The sequence below is a fragment of the Podospora anserina genome, chromosome 5 (genome assembly GCF_000226545.1).
Source record: "Podospora anserina S mat+ genomic DNA chromosome 5, supercontig 6".
In the NCBI taxonomy this organism is placed as follows: domain Eukaryota; kingdom Fungi; phylum Ascomycota; class Sordariomycetes; order Sordariales; family Podosporaceae; genus Podospora; species Podospora anserina.
In genome coordinates, this window is record NW_001939194.1 from 156,082 (window position 1) to 175,738 (window position 19,657).

The window sequence follows — 19,657 nt, forward strand, 5'->3', positions numbered from 1 at the left end:
CAGACTTTACATCCTCTCACCCATCGACTACATCAAACTGAAAGGACATATTCGAAATCCGGCTTCTTAAAATCTCTTAAATCCCAGAAAAGAATCTTCAAGCCAAAATGTCTTCTTCACTAGAACCCCAGCAGCAGCAAAAATCCCAAAAGCAAATCGACGCCAAGTTCACATCCTACTACCTCCAGCGCGCGACTCAAGAATTCGGGGAGGCCCTCGACGCGGTCCGCTCAGCCGATGACTTCAAGCCTGACTCTTCGATCGCCGTGTTGATCAGCGCGCTGCAGCAGGGGACTGGGATGTTTAGTGAGGAGGACAAGAGGGCTGTTATCTGCTCGGAGGGCGCGGTGAGGTCGTCGAAGTAGACTTTTCAGCACATGGAAAATGGAATTTGGATGGTCTTAATCTACTATATGGGAGGAAATGAGGAACGGCGTGTGGATACAGCGGTCCGGAGGAGAGAGGGCGGGTTTCTGAGTTTACACGGCGGTTAGTCGGGGGAAGCTACGTAGATGACGATGGGCTCTAAAACGGCACATATGTCATTCGATTTGGTGAGCTACCTAAGAAATGGCTTGCTTCCTAAAGAAAGGCTTGGGGGGAAGAGAGGACGGGATAGACGATTCAGTAAAAAGATACCCAGCAGTTTACACACCCATCATGCACACGGTGATGATAACAAACACTTTACTAGACAAATCTTGTCATCAACATCGATCCCATGCACAACATCCCATAACAACTGCCTGCCCCAGAGCATGTGCATATGCGCCCTCGGAAGAAAACACCTGCAGTGCCATACGTACTCCTAGAAATGCACACACATAGGCAAGTAACCGACCCGCCAGTTTCGTCCACGAGACAAGGCGTCCGGGACCCGGGTCGGCAGTTACATCTGGGTAGGTACCTTTACCAGGTAGATCAACTTCTTCGGGCAAAGCAGCCGCTCTCCGTTGAAGTGCCTCCATCTCACCATAAAATACAAGAACCTGCAAGCTGGTCACAACAATGAAATAACCCAACCCTTGACCGATACTCAAAAACAGAACGCATACTAAGTTAAACAGCCCCAACAACCAGACACCACGCATCATGGATAGTCACACACACACACAACCCAGCACAACACAAGACCTGAAACAAAAACATAGCACCTAACCTCAAGCAAGCACAACCCAATCCATTGTATTCTTTTCAAACTCCACCAATATATAAAAAAAAACAGAATCTGCAAAAGCGCGCAATGTAATATGTAATGTACCAAAGGGGTATATGTATGTGTTCTCTCCCAATCAATCAAAACTCGCCCGACAAAAACGCAGCACACACCAAAAGCAGTTGATAAAGTGAATTTCCGTTTCTCCCTTCCTCCCAACCCCTCCCCCCCCCTTCCACCAAAGTAGGTAACCGAGGACAACGGCCAATCTCTTTCCTCAAGTCCCTCCCAACAGGTGAATGAAAATACAAAAGTTAGGCTTCCCATTCACTCCCCAAAATCAAGCCCCATAGGTCGAAAACGATAACAATTAAACAAAATAAAAAGTGATAGGTATCCTTTATAACCCATGTGATATGTCATGGGTGTGGTGGCTCTGTGCGTGCGTGTGTGTGTGTGTGTGTGTGTGTGTGTGTGTGTGCGTAATGGAAAAAAAAAAAAAAAAAAAACCAAGACCAGACAAAAAAAAAAGTATATTTCCCAAGCCCGCCACCTCATATGTAACACCCATTAGATTAGTATCCCCGTTTCTTGTTCCTCTCCCGCGTTTCGCACGATAAGTAAAATCGTGGGTGACGTAGGTTAAAAAAGAAGGAAAAAGTGACAGGTCAAGGAAGCACAAAAGAATCTCGGCTGCTGCTCATGTTGTCGAGGGATCACCTCGTGACGATAACGGAAAAGCCGTCCACCCAGGAGCCGCAGCTGCCGGTGACACCGCAGATGTTGTAGCCTCTGGGGGGTATCAGTGTGTGGCTAATACAAAGCACAGTCGTCAGCTTGACACGGCTACACCAATTCAACAGCGAAGAAAGCGGACAACTTACGCATCGCCTCCGTGGGCATTACCAAACAATGGCGATCTTCTTCCCAAACTTGTCAAGACCTGAATAGCGTCCACCCAAAAGCCAGAGCGAACAAAAAAGCCGGTAATGTATTCACCACGGCGAATATCTAGATTGACCATGTTAGTGGCTGGCTAATCGAAAGAGACTGAGGGAACAAGAAACTCACCCATATCAAAAGTGTCTCCCCCTTCTTTTCCGCCTCTCTTGCCAAACAATTGTCTTGAATCGTCGTCATAAACAAACTCCAAGCCATCCACAGCCAAGCCGTGGTAAAAGATAATACGTGACAAGACCCGGTCTTGTCTCAAAGCACTGGTGAAGATAAATTCATGAGGCTGGCTACCTTCCAGCTGCGACGCTCCCAGCTTCTTGCCACGGTAGGCATTCTTGGGAATCCCAGGAAGAGCGCTTGGGAGTTTCAGACAAGACTTGGTCGAACAGAACTTGCTGTAGTCGTCAATATCCAATGAGCCACCGCCGTGGGACTTGATCGCCAGCTTGATGGTTCCCTTCCGCTTACCTTCGGGCAGTCGGCTTCGCAAGTCCTGCTCGCTCAGCGTGACTGACCGTTGGACACTGCCATTTTCGGCGGGGTACTCGATCCAACTGTGACACACGTCATCCCCTTCGCCAAAGATTTCGATGAACGACACACCCGTGGCTGCCATGACGGTCAGGCCATCTACCGGCCATGCCTGCACGCTGTCATCCGAATTCAGCACCATGTCGTTTGGCAGTCGGAAGCACGGATGGCTGCGAAAGCGTAGACAGTCCAGACGGTGCCAGGTGCACTCGTCCTCCTGTGTCACGGGACCGCCCTTGGACCGCGTTCGGGTCGAGTATGCTTCGCGGGAGACAAACGTACGATTCAGCGTAACGTAGTCCCTCAGCATGACCCCGCTCTCCTGGTGTGGCAAGCCAAAGAGGTGCCCGGTTTCGTGCATGTGGGCGCCGATTCCTATGTTGGCCGCCTCCCACGAGCTCCCGGCATCATTGCAGTCGTTGCCCACATGGTTCGTGTCTGTAGGCGTACAGTCGGTAAAAGCAGGGACAACCTCCTCGAAGCTCGTTGGGTAGCTCTGGAGGCAATGAGACCCAAACACACCCAGGTGCAGATCGCCAACATTTCCGCCCAGCGCAGCATGTCCCACGATTGTCTTGGAGGCCGTGTCCCAATGGGCATCGAGCAGGAGAACCGACACGTACAACTTTTGTCCGGGTAGCGGTTTGAAATAGTCGCGCACAGCGTCGGCGGCAATGCTATATAGGCCCCCTGAGTCGGATGCATTAGGATTCTGCTGTGCCCTGTTCAGATCCCGTAGCTCTGCCAGTGTTTTGTCGGTTCGGATGACATGAACACGCGCCTCGGAGCGCATCGTCCCATTTTCCCTGTCTCGTTGGTTGACCGTGCCTGTCGTCCACTCCTCCTCAAACCTAAAAGTGCGACGGCCGAATTTGTTGCGCCACATCTGTTCCGCAGTAAAGGCTTGCCACAGGTACGCAGCCATGCGGAGCTTGCGGACCGCCGTGTCGAGGCCATTACCCTCCCTCTCGATCCTGGCCGGGACTGCATCGAACGTGCCTGGTGAATCCTTTGCCAACAGTATGGCAAGCTGCAGTGGTGGTGCAGCAACCGGAGGAATCATATGAACCGTCAGGTAGGAAGCGTGAATAGGGTTGGAAGATCCACTGTTGGCAAGCTTGGGGCTAGAGAAGTCAAAGCGCAGGCGATTGGCGCCGGGCATCATGTAAACAAGTGCCTTGAAGTGGGAGTTGCATACTGGCCACGAGACTGGAGGGAAGTTGTCGTCCAAGCGGCTCACAGTGACTGTCCCGTCAACCGACTGTTGAGAGGGGTCGCCAACTGTACCATAGACCAACAAAATCTTTTGATATGCCTAGTTCTATGTTAGTCTAGCTGTGCCGGACTGGGTTTCTCACATATGAACACCTACCCAGGAATTGTCTGGCACATTTGTGATCCGGGGCGAGTACTGGGACACCGGCAAACTTGGGCCCTTCCCGCCGTTTGAAACAGGTGACCCAAGACCTGCCATGCCTGATACGCTGTATCGGTTGCTGCCACCGTTGGGGTATGGCTGGGCTGATGGGCGTGAGAGACCGGCAGAGGACGGGGAGAGGAATTTGTCTGCCAATTGCAGATTCAAAGCGGGATCGGATTGCTGGCCGATCGATGGCGGCGTCGAGGACCCAGAAGTAGGAGTAGTACCGTTACTGGCGTCGCTAGACGTATCGGTCGATCGTTCGGTCCGGAAGCTTTGCCTGGACCGCCTCCGCAGTTCCTTAAAGTTGAAGAGGGACGGAGCCATGGCTGGAGCGAGGGATGCTAAGATGGGTAGTCTCCAAATTTCGATTCCAATTCCAGTTCTCCAACTCCAATTCCAACTACCAAGGGTCGAAGAAGCAAACGAATGTGATGCCGCAGCTCAAAAAAAAAAAAAATACCAATTGAAAATTGGAGAGAGGGAGATCTCGCACAGCTGCCCCGGGTCTCGCTCTGGTATACGAGAAAATCGAAAAAGAACGGGCTGCCAACGGTCAATGGATGGATCGTGGCGCAGATAGCGTGAGGGATGGGAGGAAGGTGGTGTAGGTGGGGGGTGGGGGGAAAGTTAGGTATTAAAGATGCGCCTGTGGTCGTCAGACGGTGCACTGTGCCTGCCCCCTAAATGGAAGATGGTGTAGGTAGGACGGGAAGCGGCCGTCAAGTGGCACAACAACAGCTCTCGGAACGGTTCTGGTGTACGATCTTCCTTTTCGCAATCTGATCTGTGTCGCGCACGCAGCGAAGATATCAGCGGCAGTTGAGGTGACAGCTGCTGGGTAGGTATTAGGGAATAGTGTAGTGTGTAGTAGGTAAAGCTTGGAATGTGTCAATGACGTAAGGTAGGTCTGCGATTGGTCGACGTCTGGGTGATTGGGCCAGCGATGCAACGAGACGACGGGACCGGATCCTGTCGACTGCTGTATCCGGAACAAGGCAGCTTTGCAACCACGAATTTGGGTCGGCGAGAAGCGATAGGATGGGAGAGCAGGAGGACGGATAAGACGGGGCAGGCGCTGTAAGAGCTGGTGAGAATCGGACAGCTCGTCCGAAATCAACAACCCGGCAGGAAACCGCCAGGGGCAGCAAGGGGGCTGAAAGGATGGCCACAATCCATCTGATTGCGTGAGCTTTTTGACCTCAATATCTCTTGGCGAGAAGCTGAAAGTGGAATTGATATGGGAAGTGGGCACTCTTGTTGACGACGCTTTCCACACTCCAAGACATCCAAGAGGATCCTGCCTCCACTCTTCTGAAGACCTCTTGGGTGCCATTCGAGATCGAAGCCAACCTGACAAGTTGGAAGAAGACCCATCGCAAAACAGGGAACGTCTCCCCACTCAAGATATCTCTCAACTCTGGCTCCCGTTGTCTGGCCGAAGCAGGGCCGCTGACAGGCCTGACAGCTCTTCGGTCAGTCGCCGAGACATGGTCCGGTAGGGAGAGGCAATGAGGCTCAAAGCGGCGGCGTGTTATGTATAAAAGAGTAAGATCATAAGATGCAGTTCGATTGTTGTTGAGCGAGCATTGATCCACACATGGACATGGTGGAGAGCTTCCGACTTCAGCTCGCATGCACTTCATGCAAGTACTTAGGGCTGTTTTTGTTTGCTACCGCCAGTCTACTATGATCGGATACTTGTTCCGGTGCTTTGTTCCGTGGGCTGAGGGCTGCAAAGGCACCGTCTTTGCTGCTCCGGTGATGCAACGGCGCACTAACCGGTTCCTCCATGAAACTTTTCTTTCTCTTCCAAACGTTCTCTCGCGACGAACCGACCCCTCGCTAAAAGAATTAAAGAAGTGTCAAAAAGCACACGACGGATATTTTCAGCCTGCCGTACCTGGGCCTAGCTGCCCATGGAACGTGGTTGGCTGTGGAGTCCCAACCGCCCCCTGATGCAAAAAGAGCCAAGACGCTGTCACCATATCGCAAACACTTATTATGATGTCGTAGCCCCGGACACCAGGTCGGCATCTTATGAATACCTTACATATAAGGAGCACAGGGCGACAAGGTCAGAGAATGGATAGGCTGATGGCGGCGGCTCCCGGGGTTTTGGGACACCATGTTGTGCATCCAATTGCGACATCCTTCTAGTAGACTTCGTCGATGATCTATCTGGATGATTAAAATTCGACTTCCAGATGCAGAACAAAAGGCTTCTTTTGGCGGGGATGAGGTGCAGGTGCCTGGCAAGGCACGAGGGGGTAGCCAGTGGTAACCGAACAAATTGGCGGGCCATAGCACCCCCTGGACCGCCCTGTGCCGCAGACACAGGAGGGCCAGTGCTCAGCTAATCTACCGGTTTCCACAGGAATGTGAATTTGCTGCTCCAACCTCTTTGACAAGTATCAACACTGCTATTAGTATCTGTTCCCTTTCTTCACTCAGATATCTCTCGATCCGCAGGCTGTCTTGTTACAGTCCTGCCCTTGTCATTTCTGCCATCTTGTACCTCCTCGACAGCGCACCAGGTACACACAGGCGTTTCATCCAGAATCTTGCTTGGTTGTCCCTTCTTCCTGTTCAACGGCAGCGCTTAGGCGCCTTGCGGTCTCAGGGGACCCCGTCCAGCCGAACCAGGCAGACCTCAAATCTCTGACCTTCCGCCAGTCCCACCCTCGACCACCAGATCTGTACCGAACTGCCTGCGTGCATGCAACCCGGCAACATGATGTCGTCGCCGTTGAAGATACATCCCGAGGAGGTTGCGGGCAAGGTGCTCAAGAGGGCTGAAATCAGCAAGGTATGTTCTAAGTACCCGGAAAGCGGCCTCCCTCCCTAGGTAGCTGACGGTGAGAAACTCAGATGGCCAGGAGACTGCAGAACCGCCTCGCTCTTGCCCAATTCAAAACGAAGCATGGGCTCGAAGACCTGACCCTCGATAAGATCGAGCCCAGGTTCGAGGACAGGATACGACGCAACCGCTATCCCGACGGTGACATCTTGTCCGACTCCTCTTCAAGCGCATCCGACCTCCCGTACCCCTCGAGAACATTGATGAGCTCCCCGCTCAAGGCGCCCATCTTTTCCGATGCTATCATGTCCAGCAATGGCAGCACCGGTCACCGAAAGCGCACATATGTCCCATCTTTTGATCACACCATGTCGAGTCCAAGCAAACGCTTTCGCCAATCCCCCACCGCCCACAGATCCTTCAGCCACCCCCTGTGGAAAGACTCTGAACACCAGCTCACTCAGTCATCACCCATGAAACCGAAGCGACAGCAACACTTCACCACCTCGGCCGGTCCCGATCTGTCGTTTTATGCAGGCTCCAAACAAATCAGCGACGTTTACGTTTCTACAAACTATGCCGCCAATTCCGATGACGATGATGACCTCCCCATCCAATCCTTCCAGGCCAGAAACAGCATCCGCATATCACCACCCCGAACCCCACCAATGCGCAGCCGCAGCCTCATGAAGAAGCCCAGAGACAGGCAATCAGCAGCGGACAATGACAACGCGGTGAACAACAAGATGGGCCAGGAAGGTGCCGACCTCTTGTTGTACCTCGCCGCCTCGCCCTCCCCGGCTCAACCCCGAACCAACAACCGGCTGATGGAGCCCCCCTCCACTCCACCACCAAAGAAGAACAACTTGGCGCTTCCATCCTCGATGATGACCACCCCGGGCGGAGGCAACCCCTTCCCCGCCACACCCGGCATGAACGCCTTCAACTTTGAAGACTTTGTGCACATGACGCCGAGCCCGGCGCAAAAGCCGTGGAAGACTCCGCTCGGAATGGGCGGCAGGACGCCGGCGAGTGTGGCGAGGAGAAGGCTTACGTTTGATGATACGACTGCTTGAGACACATTTGGGCCTCTAATGCTGGTGTTTATGTCCTTTTTTTTTTTTTACTTGTTGGTTTTTTCTTGATACCCTACTTTGCATCGACAAATTTGACCTGAATTTTTATTTATAAACAAATCCCCCCTGTTTATCACCACCCGCCCCTCCCCCCCCCTTTTTTTTTTTGGCTTGTCGTTTTTGAGCAAAGCAATGGAGTTTAGGGAGTTGGGATGCCTTTGCGTTTTCTGTTTTATTTTTATTTTTATATCATGTCATTACACTCTCAACCACCAAGAATAACAAACGCAAACAAATCTTGATCGGCAAAGTTTTTAATTATTACCCTTCGACCTCCACGCACTTTTACACACAAGTTTCTGCTTTTCTTTTGCTGCGCTGGGTTTTTTTCTTTTTCCTTTTTTTTTGGGAAATGATGGGATGGATGTATGGATGGGACAGAGGATTGATTCAAGGAGACTGGGAAAGAGAAATGATGGGTTTTTGGTGCATGAATGGCTGGTTGGCTTGGTTGGCTTGGTTGGTTGGCTTGGTTGGTTGGCTTGGTTGGTTGGCTTGGTTGGTTGGCTTGGCGAATGTTTTGTTGTATGTAGGGGAGTTGTAGCGGTGTGAATTTTGGGTTTGGAGCTAGGCTGGCTAGTGGTACTGTGCACGCGTTGTCTGTGTGTATGTGCGTGAATGTTGTTTGTATGTACAAATGTGTGTGCTCACATAGGCGGGAATCGAATTGAACTTGAAAGAGCATCTCTGAGTTTGATTTGCACCATTAGCGATGAACCAGTGAACGAAGAAAAAAGACGCGTTCACAGGATCGCTTTTTTTTTTTCTTTCAGCTTCCTGCGCGTGTTTGACTCGCGTTTTCACGCGGCATTTTCGCACCCATGAGACCCCTGCAGCGTGAACTTTCGTGTCTTGGATGTGCAAGAGGTGGGGTGGGTCGTGACGAGGGGTTAAAGTGCTTTTGGACCAACCGTCTTACACCTTTGCACACCCTCTTCTTCCAGAGGTGCATAATGTTTGGAATGGACAGGAACAAGGACAGCCAGTGACAATCAACTACCATCCTATTTTTATATACCCCATAACTTTTGATTCCCAGTCATGAACAGTAAAAAGCTTGAATCATAAGGGTATCCATCTATCCTAGGAGGAGTAGGCTGTGTGGCACGCTGTATCCCACCCACTTGACGATGACACCAAACACCGGTTGGCTATGCACACCTGTCAACGATGCTGACCCAATGAACTTGGCATATTCCTGCAGCTTAATCGCTGTCCTCATCATCCTCATCCTCATCATCCTCATCCTCATCATCCTCATCCTCATCACTATCCTCCTCATCCGCCTCCTCCAGCCAATCCACCAAAACCTTGCACCTCTCCTTGACAGTGGTCATCGTGTCACCCTCGGCAGCTCTCCTATCAGCCCACCAAGCGAGAATACCATCCTCCTCAAGCACATCCAAGGTGTAAAGCTGCTGAAGCAAAGCAGCAAGGAGTGTCCCAGCTCTACTAGGCTCAAGTCCCCTAACGCTCACCAGCCCCTTTTGCAGCGCAAGCGCAAACTCGGTTTGCTGCTTGACATCGTCACCACCAACACCGACATCCTTGATGAACTTAACGGCCCCGTTCTTGTCTTTGAGAACTCTCTCGGCAGCCTTGGCTGGTTCCAGACCACCATGCTCTGGGGTCAACATCTCGGCCGCACGCTTAGTAAACGCAACGGCAATAGCGCGGCGCATGGAGCTGTCTGAAGCGTTGTTAGCCAACCTAAGACCCATGAACTCCAGCTTGGCCGAGTCAAAGTCTGCATTGTCATCCCCCCGAAGAGCGTCCACCAAGCCATTGACTGCATCACCGTGGAAGGCGTCAGGTTTGGAGGCATCGTCAGAGGTAAATGATGACAGGCGCTCCCTCTGCCCATCACCAGCATGCAAGTATCCAGCATGCTCGTCATCCTCATCTGAGTCATAGTCGTCCTCTGATGCGAGCGTAGAGACAGATAATGTGGAGATGTTGAGGCCCTCGAGTGAGTAGATGAGGTTGTTTTGTAGCTGGGCTGGGTCTCCATCACCCTCATCATCAGAATCCGAATCTGAGTCGTCTGCCGTGACGCTGTAGACGGCACCCTTTCCACCCGGCCCCACAAGAGAAGCGTCGTTCTCAACGGGCTGACCGTTATCCGTCTTGGCGGAAATCCGCGCTGGTGGCTTTGTTGGCAGCCTGACATCTCTATCGATCTCCACATTATAGGAAATCAGGGACCCCTCTGGGATTTGCGCATTCGCCCCAATCTTGACACCACCTGCCAATATCGAGTGCGTAATGACGGCACCATCCTCAATGATGGAATCATCAAAGATGTAGCTGTCCTTGATCTTGACATTCTTGCCAACCTGACACCTCCTCCCAACAACGCTGCCCGAGATAACGCTCCCAGCCTTGATGGATGTGTCCTTACCAATGGCCGATTGTAACACCTTGCTCCCTCTTTCTACCAATACGCCCGACTCGACGAAAGAGTTGTTCTTGACCTTCTGGTATGATTGGTCGTGCATGAGGTTGCTGTCTGGCGCAAAGGGGAGCACCCATCGCTCGAGAATATCCTTGCTGATGCAATCGTACATCTGCAGGTTGCTGGCGCGGGCCGCGTACCCGTCCTCGAAGATCTCAGTGTAGATCAACTTGCCGTTTAGTTCCCAATCCTTCAGCACACCATGCAAAAAGTTTTTCCTCGGCAGCTCATAATCGAAACTCTCAGACCACAAGGCCAAGACATCGGGTGTGCAAATATCGATACCGCAGTCGATAAGGTCGCTTCGTAATTCGAAAGATCCGTGCTTGAATACTGAAGGGTCCAAAAGTAGTCGTCGGTCCTTCATTAATGGGTGGATCTCATCGTACTGCAAGCACCTGCCGTCTGTGTCATCGATAACAAAGACAGGCGTGATACCTCGAGCTTTGGCGGCTCTGTGAGGTTCCTCTCCAACGGAGCGCAAAACAACTGTCATGCAGGCATCGCGGTTCGCTTCCCTTCTCGCTCTGTGCTTGGCCAGGATGCCATCTAGCTGGATGTTGGCGACCAGGTCACCATGGACGAGAATGAAGTCGCCCGAGATCAAACTGCGCTTGTCCAGGTCGCGAAGAAAGTCGCCGACTGAGGTGGCGTCGGATACTCGGATGAACTCGAGGGAGGAGAAGGGGGAGATGGCGCTGTTGGGGCTCCATCGTGTGGACTCGTGGATGTATTGCTCGATGTCTTCGGAGTGTGTGCCGCAGTATATAAAGACCTCCTGTACGCCGTTCGAGGCAAGGAATTCGAGGGTATACTCGATGACTGGGATGTTGACCAAGGGGAGAAGACACTATGGATGGGATCAGTCATTGAGAGTTCAATATGGTCGATTTGTAGCTGGGGGGCATACCCTAGGCTTATCCAGAGTGAATGGTCTGAATCTGTCTTGGAAGTAATCGGCAATGATCACAGCCTGGAGTGCATCCTCTCTCTTGTCATCGCCGCCAGCCTTGGCAGGCTTCTTGCCCTTGCCGGCGGCACCCTTACCACCTTGTTTGGACATGTAGATTTTGGTTATCTTTCTGGTCAGTGATTGTGGTGGGTGCGATTGCCAGGGGTAGCTCAGGTTGTGGATGGTAGCGCCTCGGTTTGGGCAACGCAATGACGGAAACGGCCAGAGAATGAAATAGCTGTGCAAACTGACGTGTGAGTCAATCAATGCCCCCCAATTCTCGAAACTTTAGAAGGTGGGACGCCTCATGTGGGGCGCGGGGTAAATGTGGCTTGCAAGGCTGAGGGACGAGGCTCCGCCTTGGAAAGTAAACCGAAGTTGATATCAGATGGGAAGAGGCACATCAACCGTGAATTTAATGATTTGGGTGCTGGAATAGATGTAATTTTTTTTATTCTACTTACAAGCTAATTCTTTTCAATTCATAATCACAAACGCTGCCGGCATCCGTCTATCTCCTTCCAAAGAAGTCATTCAGCCTTTCTCACAAGTCCTGTTGGATTATCTCTGTCCAGATTCTCTACCATATCTCCACGATGATTCAGGCACCATCAGTTGAATCTATCATGAGCATGACTTTCTAGTTCTCTCCATCAGTTTTTGATCTCAGAGCACGAATACAACAGCTCCTCGCCAAGGCCGTGATTACACGGTGCACCGTGCTCTGCCGACACAGCATGACAGGGGTTGATATTGCGGCGCCAGGAATGGGCCGGGCTAGAACGTCTTGTGGAACAGAAAACCGGACCACATTTTCTTACGCTATCATCAAGTACCAAAGAACGAAATGTCCGTGAATTTGGTATTATTACACTTTGCTTTTAGCTGAAGCTTTGCTGCTGGCAATTTGGTTCAGTAGAGAATGTGAAAAGGTAATCTAGCATTCAAACCAGACTCCAAGGCTGTACGTGAGTGTGGCTGAAAACCTTCATACCACCAGATATCGTTGTCAAGGACGATGAAACCCTCAAGTTTGGGGGAAATGTTATTACAATACAGTGCAGTACTTACTCCTGGTAGACGGAGATGGGCCGAACAGAAGGGAGCACCCGCTGTTAGTTCCCGAGGAGTTTGAACGGTTGGGACCCGCCTGATCTCACGATCAGATATCCATGGAGGGATGAACGGATAGCGAACCTTCATGTGGGACAGGCGTTGATTTGCCATGAAGTCGGCCTTGATAAGATCTTACTTTGCTGTAAGGTGGGCTGATTGTGCGGTGGCTTGCCATACTTCAAGATGCACGCAGGCTGTCCAGTATTCCTCAGAAGCCCACAGGCTTCCCTCCTCCAGAAGCACATTTCACCATATCATTGAAGTCCTCTGATAACCCACACTCATAGTGATATCCTTCAGCGGCCTTCAAGACCTCCAGTTGGTGATCACAGCGGCGCATCAGTGCCGGTGTTACCGTTGCAACCCTTCTCGTGACGTCTGAAATACACTAAGAGAGTCTAGAACCCTAGCCCAAGCCGCCCAGCAAGGGCCAGAACTCTATGGATCGCGGAAGCAAAGCCCAAACTTACGTACCCAGCCGCCGTTATCAGGAAGTTCCAGTGTTTTTCCTCTGGACGCCCAGCACTGCCGCCATGCGCTACGGCTGTCCGGGGGCAGGGAACAAGGGGACAACAAGCACAGATGATAAACCTAAAAACCTCAACCTCGAACCTATCCCGTCTGCTAAAAAGCCACGAAGGATCCTCCTGTCTCGGACAGGTGAACCCGTCAAGAAGCACACAGCCAACGGCCCGATTGTATCGTTGAGTTTCTCCCCTCTGCTTGGTTGCCCTGTTGCTGTTCCCTCACTTTTTTAGCCCTCCACCGCCTCATCGTACCATGTGTCCATCCATCACACGAACAAGTGAGGAAGTAGATAGCGAGGTGGTCTTTATTGTCCTACCAAAACGCTTGGCCTGCCTTACCTCCGACTATCTGCAGGTGATGTTATTTATAATAGGAAGCAGCAGCAGCGAAGGCAAAATGCGAGGCCGGCACGCGAGGAGACCACCACCACTACCTCCCCCCTCTCATGCAGGCAATGTCTCGCACCCGCGTGGGAAAGCAAACACCCTCCCTCCTCCTCCTTCTCCTCACCGCCCAGCCAGCAACAAAAGATTCCCATTCTCCGCTTCCTCACATTCCCATCCTTTTTCATCAGCGGAAAGTTTTTGTTGCTCTGGCATCATCAGGCCCGTCGGCCCTTCCCTAGCGGCTGTCTCAGCCAGCCAGCCGCTTTCAAACTATCGATGGGAAAAATTACCGCCGACTACCAACAACCGGGAGAGAAAGAAAGCAACAAACCAACCAACTCACCTCACTCAGAGTGTAGTGTGTGTGTGCCGGCAATCACGGGCCTCCGAGTGGGAGATGGTCCAGACCATTCCATCGTAATGGCCTGTTTTGTTGTTCCGTCTCTTCCGCCCGCCGTTGGGGAACTTTCCGGCAGTAGGGGTAGGTAAAGTAAGGAAGGATCGACTTATATTATTGTGTTCTAGACTCCGCCCCCCCGTTACCTTTAACTACTACACTACCACCATGTTTCATCTTCTTAGCGTCCCCCCTCTTTGCTTTGTTTGTTTGCCATTTCTTGTTGGCGCTGATATAAACATAGATATTCCTCATTCTCACACTTTTCAAATCACACACACACACACAAACCATTTCTCGCTTTCCAAACAAGCAGCTCGTTTCTCAGTTTTCTCTCATCCGAAACCTTTCTCTCTTTTTTGAATTATATTTTCGTTTCCTCCCCTAGCCCAAACCCTATGAGCTTGAATAGTTTCAAGAGAGACTTATATAACACCCCCAACAAACCAAACCACACATTGACCCCGTGGTTGACCACCCATATATCCAAAAAATAATCCGTTGCCTTGTATACAGAAAAGAAAACATTTAGCTGCCCCACCCCCCATCCTCCCCCAAAACCATTCTCTAGATAACCCTCACAGTACACACTCACATGCAGGCCACGACGGACCGAAAAGACACATCACGACAGCATCAAAACGCCGATAGACGAACCCCCCGAACCACCTTATCTTTTACCCAACATACCCCCCTTGACCAGGGCCATACAACCTCTGCCTCTTCTCCGGCCGATCATCCCCCGCACCTCCTCCCATCCCTCCCATCTCGGGCAGTCTCGTCACCGGCCCTGGCCCAGCCTGCATGTACCCCGCATACTGCTGCTGCTGCTGCTGTCCCGGCCCCGGCCCCCTCTGCGAACCCCCCGGGGTCAGCACCATCCCGCCCACCCCTTGCCCGCTCCCAACAGCGTTCATATACCCGCCTTGATCCAGCCGGGGGCTAGCATGCTGCTGCTGCTGCTGGACCTGCTGATGTTGAACCTGCTGCATGGTCGTGCCGGGGGAGTGCCACGACGCGGTCGTCGAAGGAGACGGTATGGGCGTCTGCTCGTACTTGACCTGGACCTGGGCAGCCTGGTTGATGGCAGCTTGCATCGAGGCTGCCATGTTGGCGTTGGCGTAGCCGCCTGTCGGGGGTCCCGGGCCGCCGGCGGTTTGCTGCCCTCCTCCGCCGTTGCCGGCCGAGGTGGGGTCGTTAGGATCGTTGAGCACGCCGGCCGATTGGGGGTCTTTGAGCATGCGGGTGAGGTGCTTTTTGAGGATGCGGACCATGCCATCTCTTGTGAAGGGCTTGGCTAGGACGTCGTTCATTCCTGGTGGCAAAGACATTAGGACCCGGGGTAAATATATGTGGAAGAGAAGGCAACTTACCGAACTGGAAATAGGTCTGGATATCTTCTTGTCGAATGTTGGATGTCATGGCGATGATGGGGATTTGCGGCGTCACCATCCGGATCATGGCCGTGGCGGAAACGCCGTCTAGGTTGGGCATGATGATGTCCATAAAGACGAGGTCGAACCGGTCAGCATCCGTGTTAATCTTTTCGACAGCCTCGAGGCCGTCACGCTACAAGGAAGGCAAGAAAACACGTTAGCCACGTTTTCCGGGCATCGAATTCCCGGAGGCGGACTTACAGCAGTCTCTACACTACAATCCATATTCGTCAGGAACTTGGACCCGATCCTTGCGCACGTCTTGTCGTCCTCTACCAACAAAATCTGCGGCTTCTTTCCTCTCCACAGTGAGCCGTTTTGCTCCTTGCCCGGTGGAGGTGAGATTTGCGATGGCGCCTCGGTCATCACATTAGGGTTACTGAGCGGTCGGCTGTATGGGATATTGTGGATGTGGTCGGCGTGGAATGGATCGATACCCTGTGTTTGGCCCACAGGATACACAAGATGTCTTGGATCGCTGAAGGGATCGTGCACAACGTTCATCGAGGTCTGGGGACCGGCGTGGGTGAACATGACGGAGGAACCTGCGCTCTCGGCCGGGGAGCCGTTTTGGTGGTAGGCCATGGACAACCTTTCGAGTTCGCGGTCGGCCTGAGAGTCGGGAGATACCCCGTTAAGGATCTCGCGCGCACGTCGCAGTTCCGGAGCTGGCTCGTCGGTCCCGTCTGGCAACAGTCCCAAGGTTCCCTGGTGATAGTTGGTGCCGGAGTGGCTCGAGTGAGAAGACTGGGCTGAATGGCGGCTGTTGCGCCGTCTGTCCTCCATGTTGTTGAGGTGTGATATCAGCTCGTTGGACGCCTGGCTTTGGGCGCGGAGCATCTTTTGCAAACTCAGAACCTCGGCGACGAGCAGCCGGTTCGTGCGATCGAGTTCAAGGTACTGCTCTTGCAAGGTTTGTATCTGAACATTGGTGGCATTCAGGGATTCGCTAAGGACCACGATCTGCTGCGATGCTGGGAACGCATCTTCTGTTGGAGGTGGTTTTCGGGGAGCCGGCGCTTTCCTCCGGATGTTGTCCAGTTGGTCTTTTCTGTCTGCCCGAAACTCGGGATGCTTGAATTCCCAGGCCTTTTTTCGAGAAGAAATTCATCGTCAGTCCATGCGCGCGCAAGAGGTAAGAAGGTAGAGACGGGAGAGAATGTCAACATACATCCCGGCCATATGGCGCCTCGCCACTCTCTTCGTTGTGCCTAACTTTGTGGAAGTCGTACTTGTTTAGTTGGCGCACGAAACTCGCAAAGTTGCTGTGTTTGAAATGTTTGGGGAGGATTGTTTTCGTGAATTTCTCGTTCTGTTCATGTCGAATGTCAATGTCCATTTCTCGATCCAGCGCTGGAGACGACGCAGCATACCTCCAACACCACAAAACTGTCGCCTTCGGGACTCCATCGTACTACCGAGTTGTAAGAGGGATCCTCGAGCATTCTGCGACATCATCGTAAGCTTTCGTCCTGGATCTGGGGTTTGAAGAGGTTCATTGGCTACATACTTGTAGAGTTTGCGCACCTGGAGAACGGAGAGCTATGTTAGCAACTGGTAAACCGGCTTGCGACAAAGGGAATAGGGGCAGCTGGCTGCAGAAAGGGAGCTCACTTACAAAGTCGCTGGAGTTAGTCCCAGGCTGGGCGGCGGCGGGAGCGCCCGAGTCACTATCTGGTGGCGGCATGATCGCGATGTAGGTAACAGCGTCCTTCCGAGATTTCGAGGATTGGGTAGGAGACGCGATTCCGTAGAGTGGTCTCGAACACACACACAGCTACACACGCCTAACACACCACACACACACGCACACGCACACACACAGGCACCCACGATAACAACGGGGGGGTGTGGTGTGTGCTGCGATAAGGCCTGGAACCTTTAGGTATGTAGGTAGCTAGCAAGTAAGTTGGTAGCACCAGTATAAGGGAATAAAACACAGATGCCCACCCCCTATGCCAAAAGCAAAAGCCCAGCAAGCAAGCAATTGCGCAAAACTGGGAATAACGGATAAGGTTTCGGGGGTTGGATAAGGTAGGTAGAATAGATTGATCCAGATTCCAAGGGATCCAAAAAAGAGAGAGTTCGAGTGTCCAACCTCGCCCCGAAAAAGCACACACGCTCCAAGTTCCAGTCTTTCTTCTTTCTCTCTCCCAGGCCTTCTCCACTGGGGGAACCTTGGTGCTGGGGAGGGGGGGAATCGTAAAAGGGCGAAATGCAGCGGTTTTCCCTGTTGTCCGGACCGGCGCCTTTCGTTTTTTTCTCTTTTGTTTCGTTCCCACTTTTCGTTCGCAGTCCTTTCGGTATCATAGGTTGGCCGGACGCGGTCGAGTCGGCGGGCCGTCCGTCTCCTCACGACGTAATGTTCTGATGGCTTGTCCAACTGCTTGGGCCGCTTGTTCCAGAAGGAGGAGTGGGGAGTATAAAGGCAATAACAAAAAAAGAGGGATCTCGCGCACTTCCCACCTCTCACGTCGTCGGTGTGTGCAGATGTACTCTGTAGAAATAAATAAATGTTGCTATAACTAGGAGCCCCGACTGACAGTGGGAAAGACACCACAACTGCAGGGGGCGATTGCGGAGAAAGCGACAAGGTCTTGCGTAGCGTAGGCCTGATTGAGTGGGTTCGAAAACGGGGTAGCAAGGGGTTTTAACGGCGCTATGATTGGGGTTGGGAAATTTGGCGATTCTCAAAAACATGGGATTTCTCCAAAATCTTTCGCTTTTCGCGGTGCCGGAGAGAGCCAAGAGACTGGCACCTCACCCTTTTACTGGCGGCGAAGGTGAAGGCCGAGGGGGGGGGAACAGAAGCAGATGTGACGGGGGTGTCAGGAGAGACGTCATTCAGTCACGCCCTCAGCTGCGACCCTCGAAAAGGAGATCCCCGAAATGGATTCACTTGCTTGCGGTGAGATGCAAGATGTTCCCTCTCATCAACCGATGAAAGACCACGGCCGGTGGAATGCAGCAGCAGGGCGGGGCCGTGGTGTAGTGTAGGTGCAGGTCCAATATCGGAGGATGGTGATGATCAGCGAAGCACCTGTAGCCCCAGGTGTGCATTCACCGCATTATCTTTCGCACCCAGTCACCCAGTGCCCCCATTGTTGATATGTCGTTCAGACGAGTGCGATGCGGGGGGGCTTGTCGCTTTTAGGGACAGGCATCGATCTCGTGCTGGTGGCGTTCCTTCTGCTTGTGAGACTGGGGTCTGACCCCTGGAGCATCATCACTGGGCGCCGCAGCCCAGCACCTGAGCAGCAAAAGTCGTCACGCCGTCACCAGTTTCCATTTTTGCAACGCTGGAGGCACATTTCCTGGCTCACGAGAGCAAAGCGTCAACTGCCCAACTGCCACGCTGCACCGAGGGTCCTGAGCCCAAGGAACTACTGTGGTATATGCCTAAGCCCCCGCTAGGACAACTAGACAAAACAAACTATCAAACTCGAATCACTCCACATGCTATTTTCCAGTGCAGTGGCAAGAGAATGCCAAAGCACACTTTGACAGACGTCAAAGCTCTTCCATCAGACCATTGATGTTGGGTTGTGCCGGAAGACCGAATCGATGCAAGATAGGTTAGTTCACATCGATATGCCACCCCTTGAGCCTCAGAGCTCTCTGGAAACTCATTTATATCTCTCCAATTGCTTCATACCTAGGACTAATAGATATTGTGGTCTTCCAAGTTTTAAACACCACCACACAGAGCCTCGTTTCAGCCTGAAGACAAGACCCCCCGGTGGAGTTCACACCTCGCTAACCACACTTCTCAACCAACTTTTTCAACTCTCTTCCAACAGTCAAAACTCTTACTGGCAACCCACCCCCAACCTCCGAGCTTCTCTCCCTTCAAACCCCCCATCTCCACCAACTTTGTCTTGTCCCAAGTCACTTGTGCCGATACCCGAGCTTCCAAGCCTTGGTAGAAGGGACCTGCCATGGAAATAGGCGGCACCTGGATCCCAACTCGGGCAACGATCGACACCGGCACGTTGCGGTTCATGCCAGCACATGTTCCGCTACTTTTTTTTTCCTTCGCTGTTTCTTTTCTTTGACGGTATGCCGTAAGGAATAATGTATACAAGGACACCTGGGGCTGTTATACTAGTGTACCACTCCCTCGGGCCGCCTGCCCGAAAAAGATTTTGATATTGGCTAGGAGGACCTGGCTGGAGACAAGAGTACACTATACTTCCAAACACGAGCTGCTAGCACTAACTCTCTGCCTATGGCAACCAGCTCGTCCTCAAATCTCCTGATCCCAATGTCAGGCCATGGTACAAATAAGGAACCGAGGAATGCGCACAGGTTATTTACAGCCCCCTTTCTTCATGACACATCCGTGCAGACTGGACTGTGTGAAAAAGCTTGTTACTTGCAGCTGAGA

General features: G+C 52.3%; 5 protein-coding genes across 5 annotated transcripts; 2 read left to right on the forward strand and 3 right to left on the reverse strand.

The window, feature by feature from the left end:
- Nucleotides 1-107: 107 nt before the first annotated feature.
- On the forward strand, nt 108-365 carry PODANS_5_5870 (uncharacterized protein; the record flags this gene model as incomplete). Its single annotated transcript, XM_001929726.1, has 1 exon — nt 108-365. The coding sequence occupies one exon, from the start codon at nt 108-110 to the stop codon at nt 363-365; it is 258 nt and encodes an 85-aa protein (XP_001929761.1).
- A 1,507-nt stretch (nt 366-1,872) lies between these two features.
- On the reverse strand, nt 1,873-4,391 carry PODANS_5_5880 (uncharacterized protein; the record flags this gene model as incomplete). Its single annotated transcript, XM_001929727.1, has 4 exons — nt 1,873-1,969; nt 2,041-2,167; nt 2,228-3,959; nt 4,017-4,391. 4 exons carry the CDS (start codon nt 4,389-4,391, stop codon nt 1,873-1,875), a joined length of 2,331 nt encoding a protein of 776 aa, XP_001929762.1.
- A 2,392-nt stretch (nt 4,392-6,783) lies between these two features.
- On the forward strand, nt 6,784-7,940 carry PODANS_5_5890 (uncharacterized protein; the record flags this gene model as incomplete). The annotated part of the gene is made up of 2 exons (XM_001929728.1): nt 6,784-6,873; nt 6,936-7,940. 2 exons carry the CDS (start codon nt 6,784-6,786, stop codon nt 7,938-7,940), a joined length of 1,095 nt encoding a protein of 364 aa, XP_001929763.1.
- Nucleotides 7,941-9,205: 1,265 nt separating this feature from the next.
- Nucleotides 9,206-11,518, reverse strand: PODANS_5_5900 (uncharacterized protein; the record flags this gene model as incomplete). The annotated part of the gene is made up of 2 exons (XM_001929729.1): nt 9,206-11,269; nt 11,366-11,518. 2 exons carry the CDS (start codon nt 11,516-11,518, stop codon nt 9,206-9,208), a joined length of 2,217 nt encoding a protein of 738 aa, XP_001929764.1.
- Nucleotides 11,519-14,511: 2,993 nt separating this feature from the next.
- Nucleotides 14,512-16,715, reverse strand: PODANS_5_5910 (uncharacterized protein; the record flags this gene model as incomplete). Its single annotated transcript, XM_001929730.1, has 5 exons — nt 14,512-15,149; nt 15,208-15,403; nt 15,472-16,359; nt 16,442-16,576; nt 16,644-16,715. 5 exons carry the CDS (start codon nt 16,713-16,715, stop codon nt 14,512-14,514), a joined length of 1,929 nt encoding a protein of 642 aa, XP_001929765.1.
- Between the last annotated feature and the right edge of the window lie 2,942 nt (nt 16,716-19,657).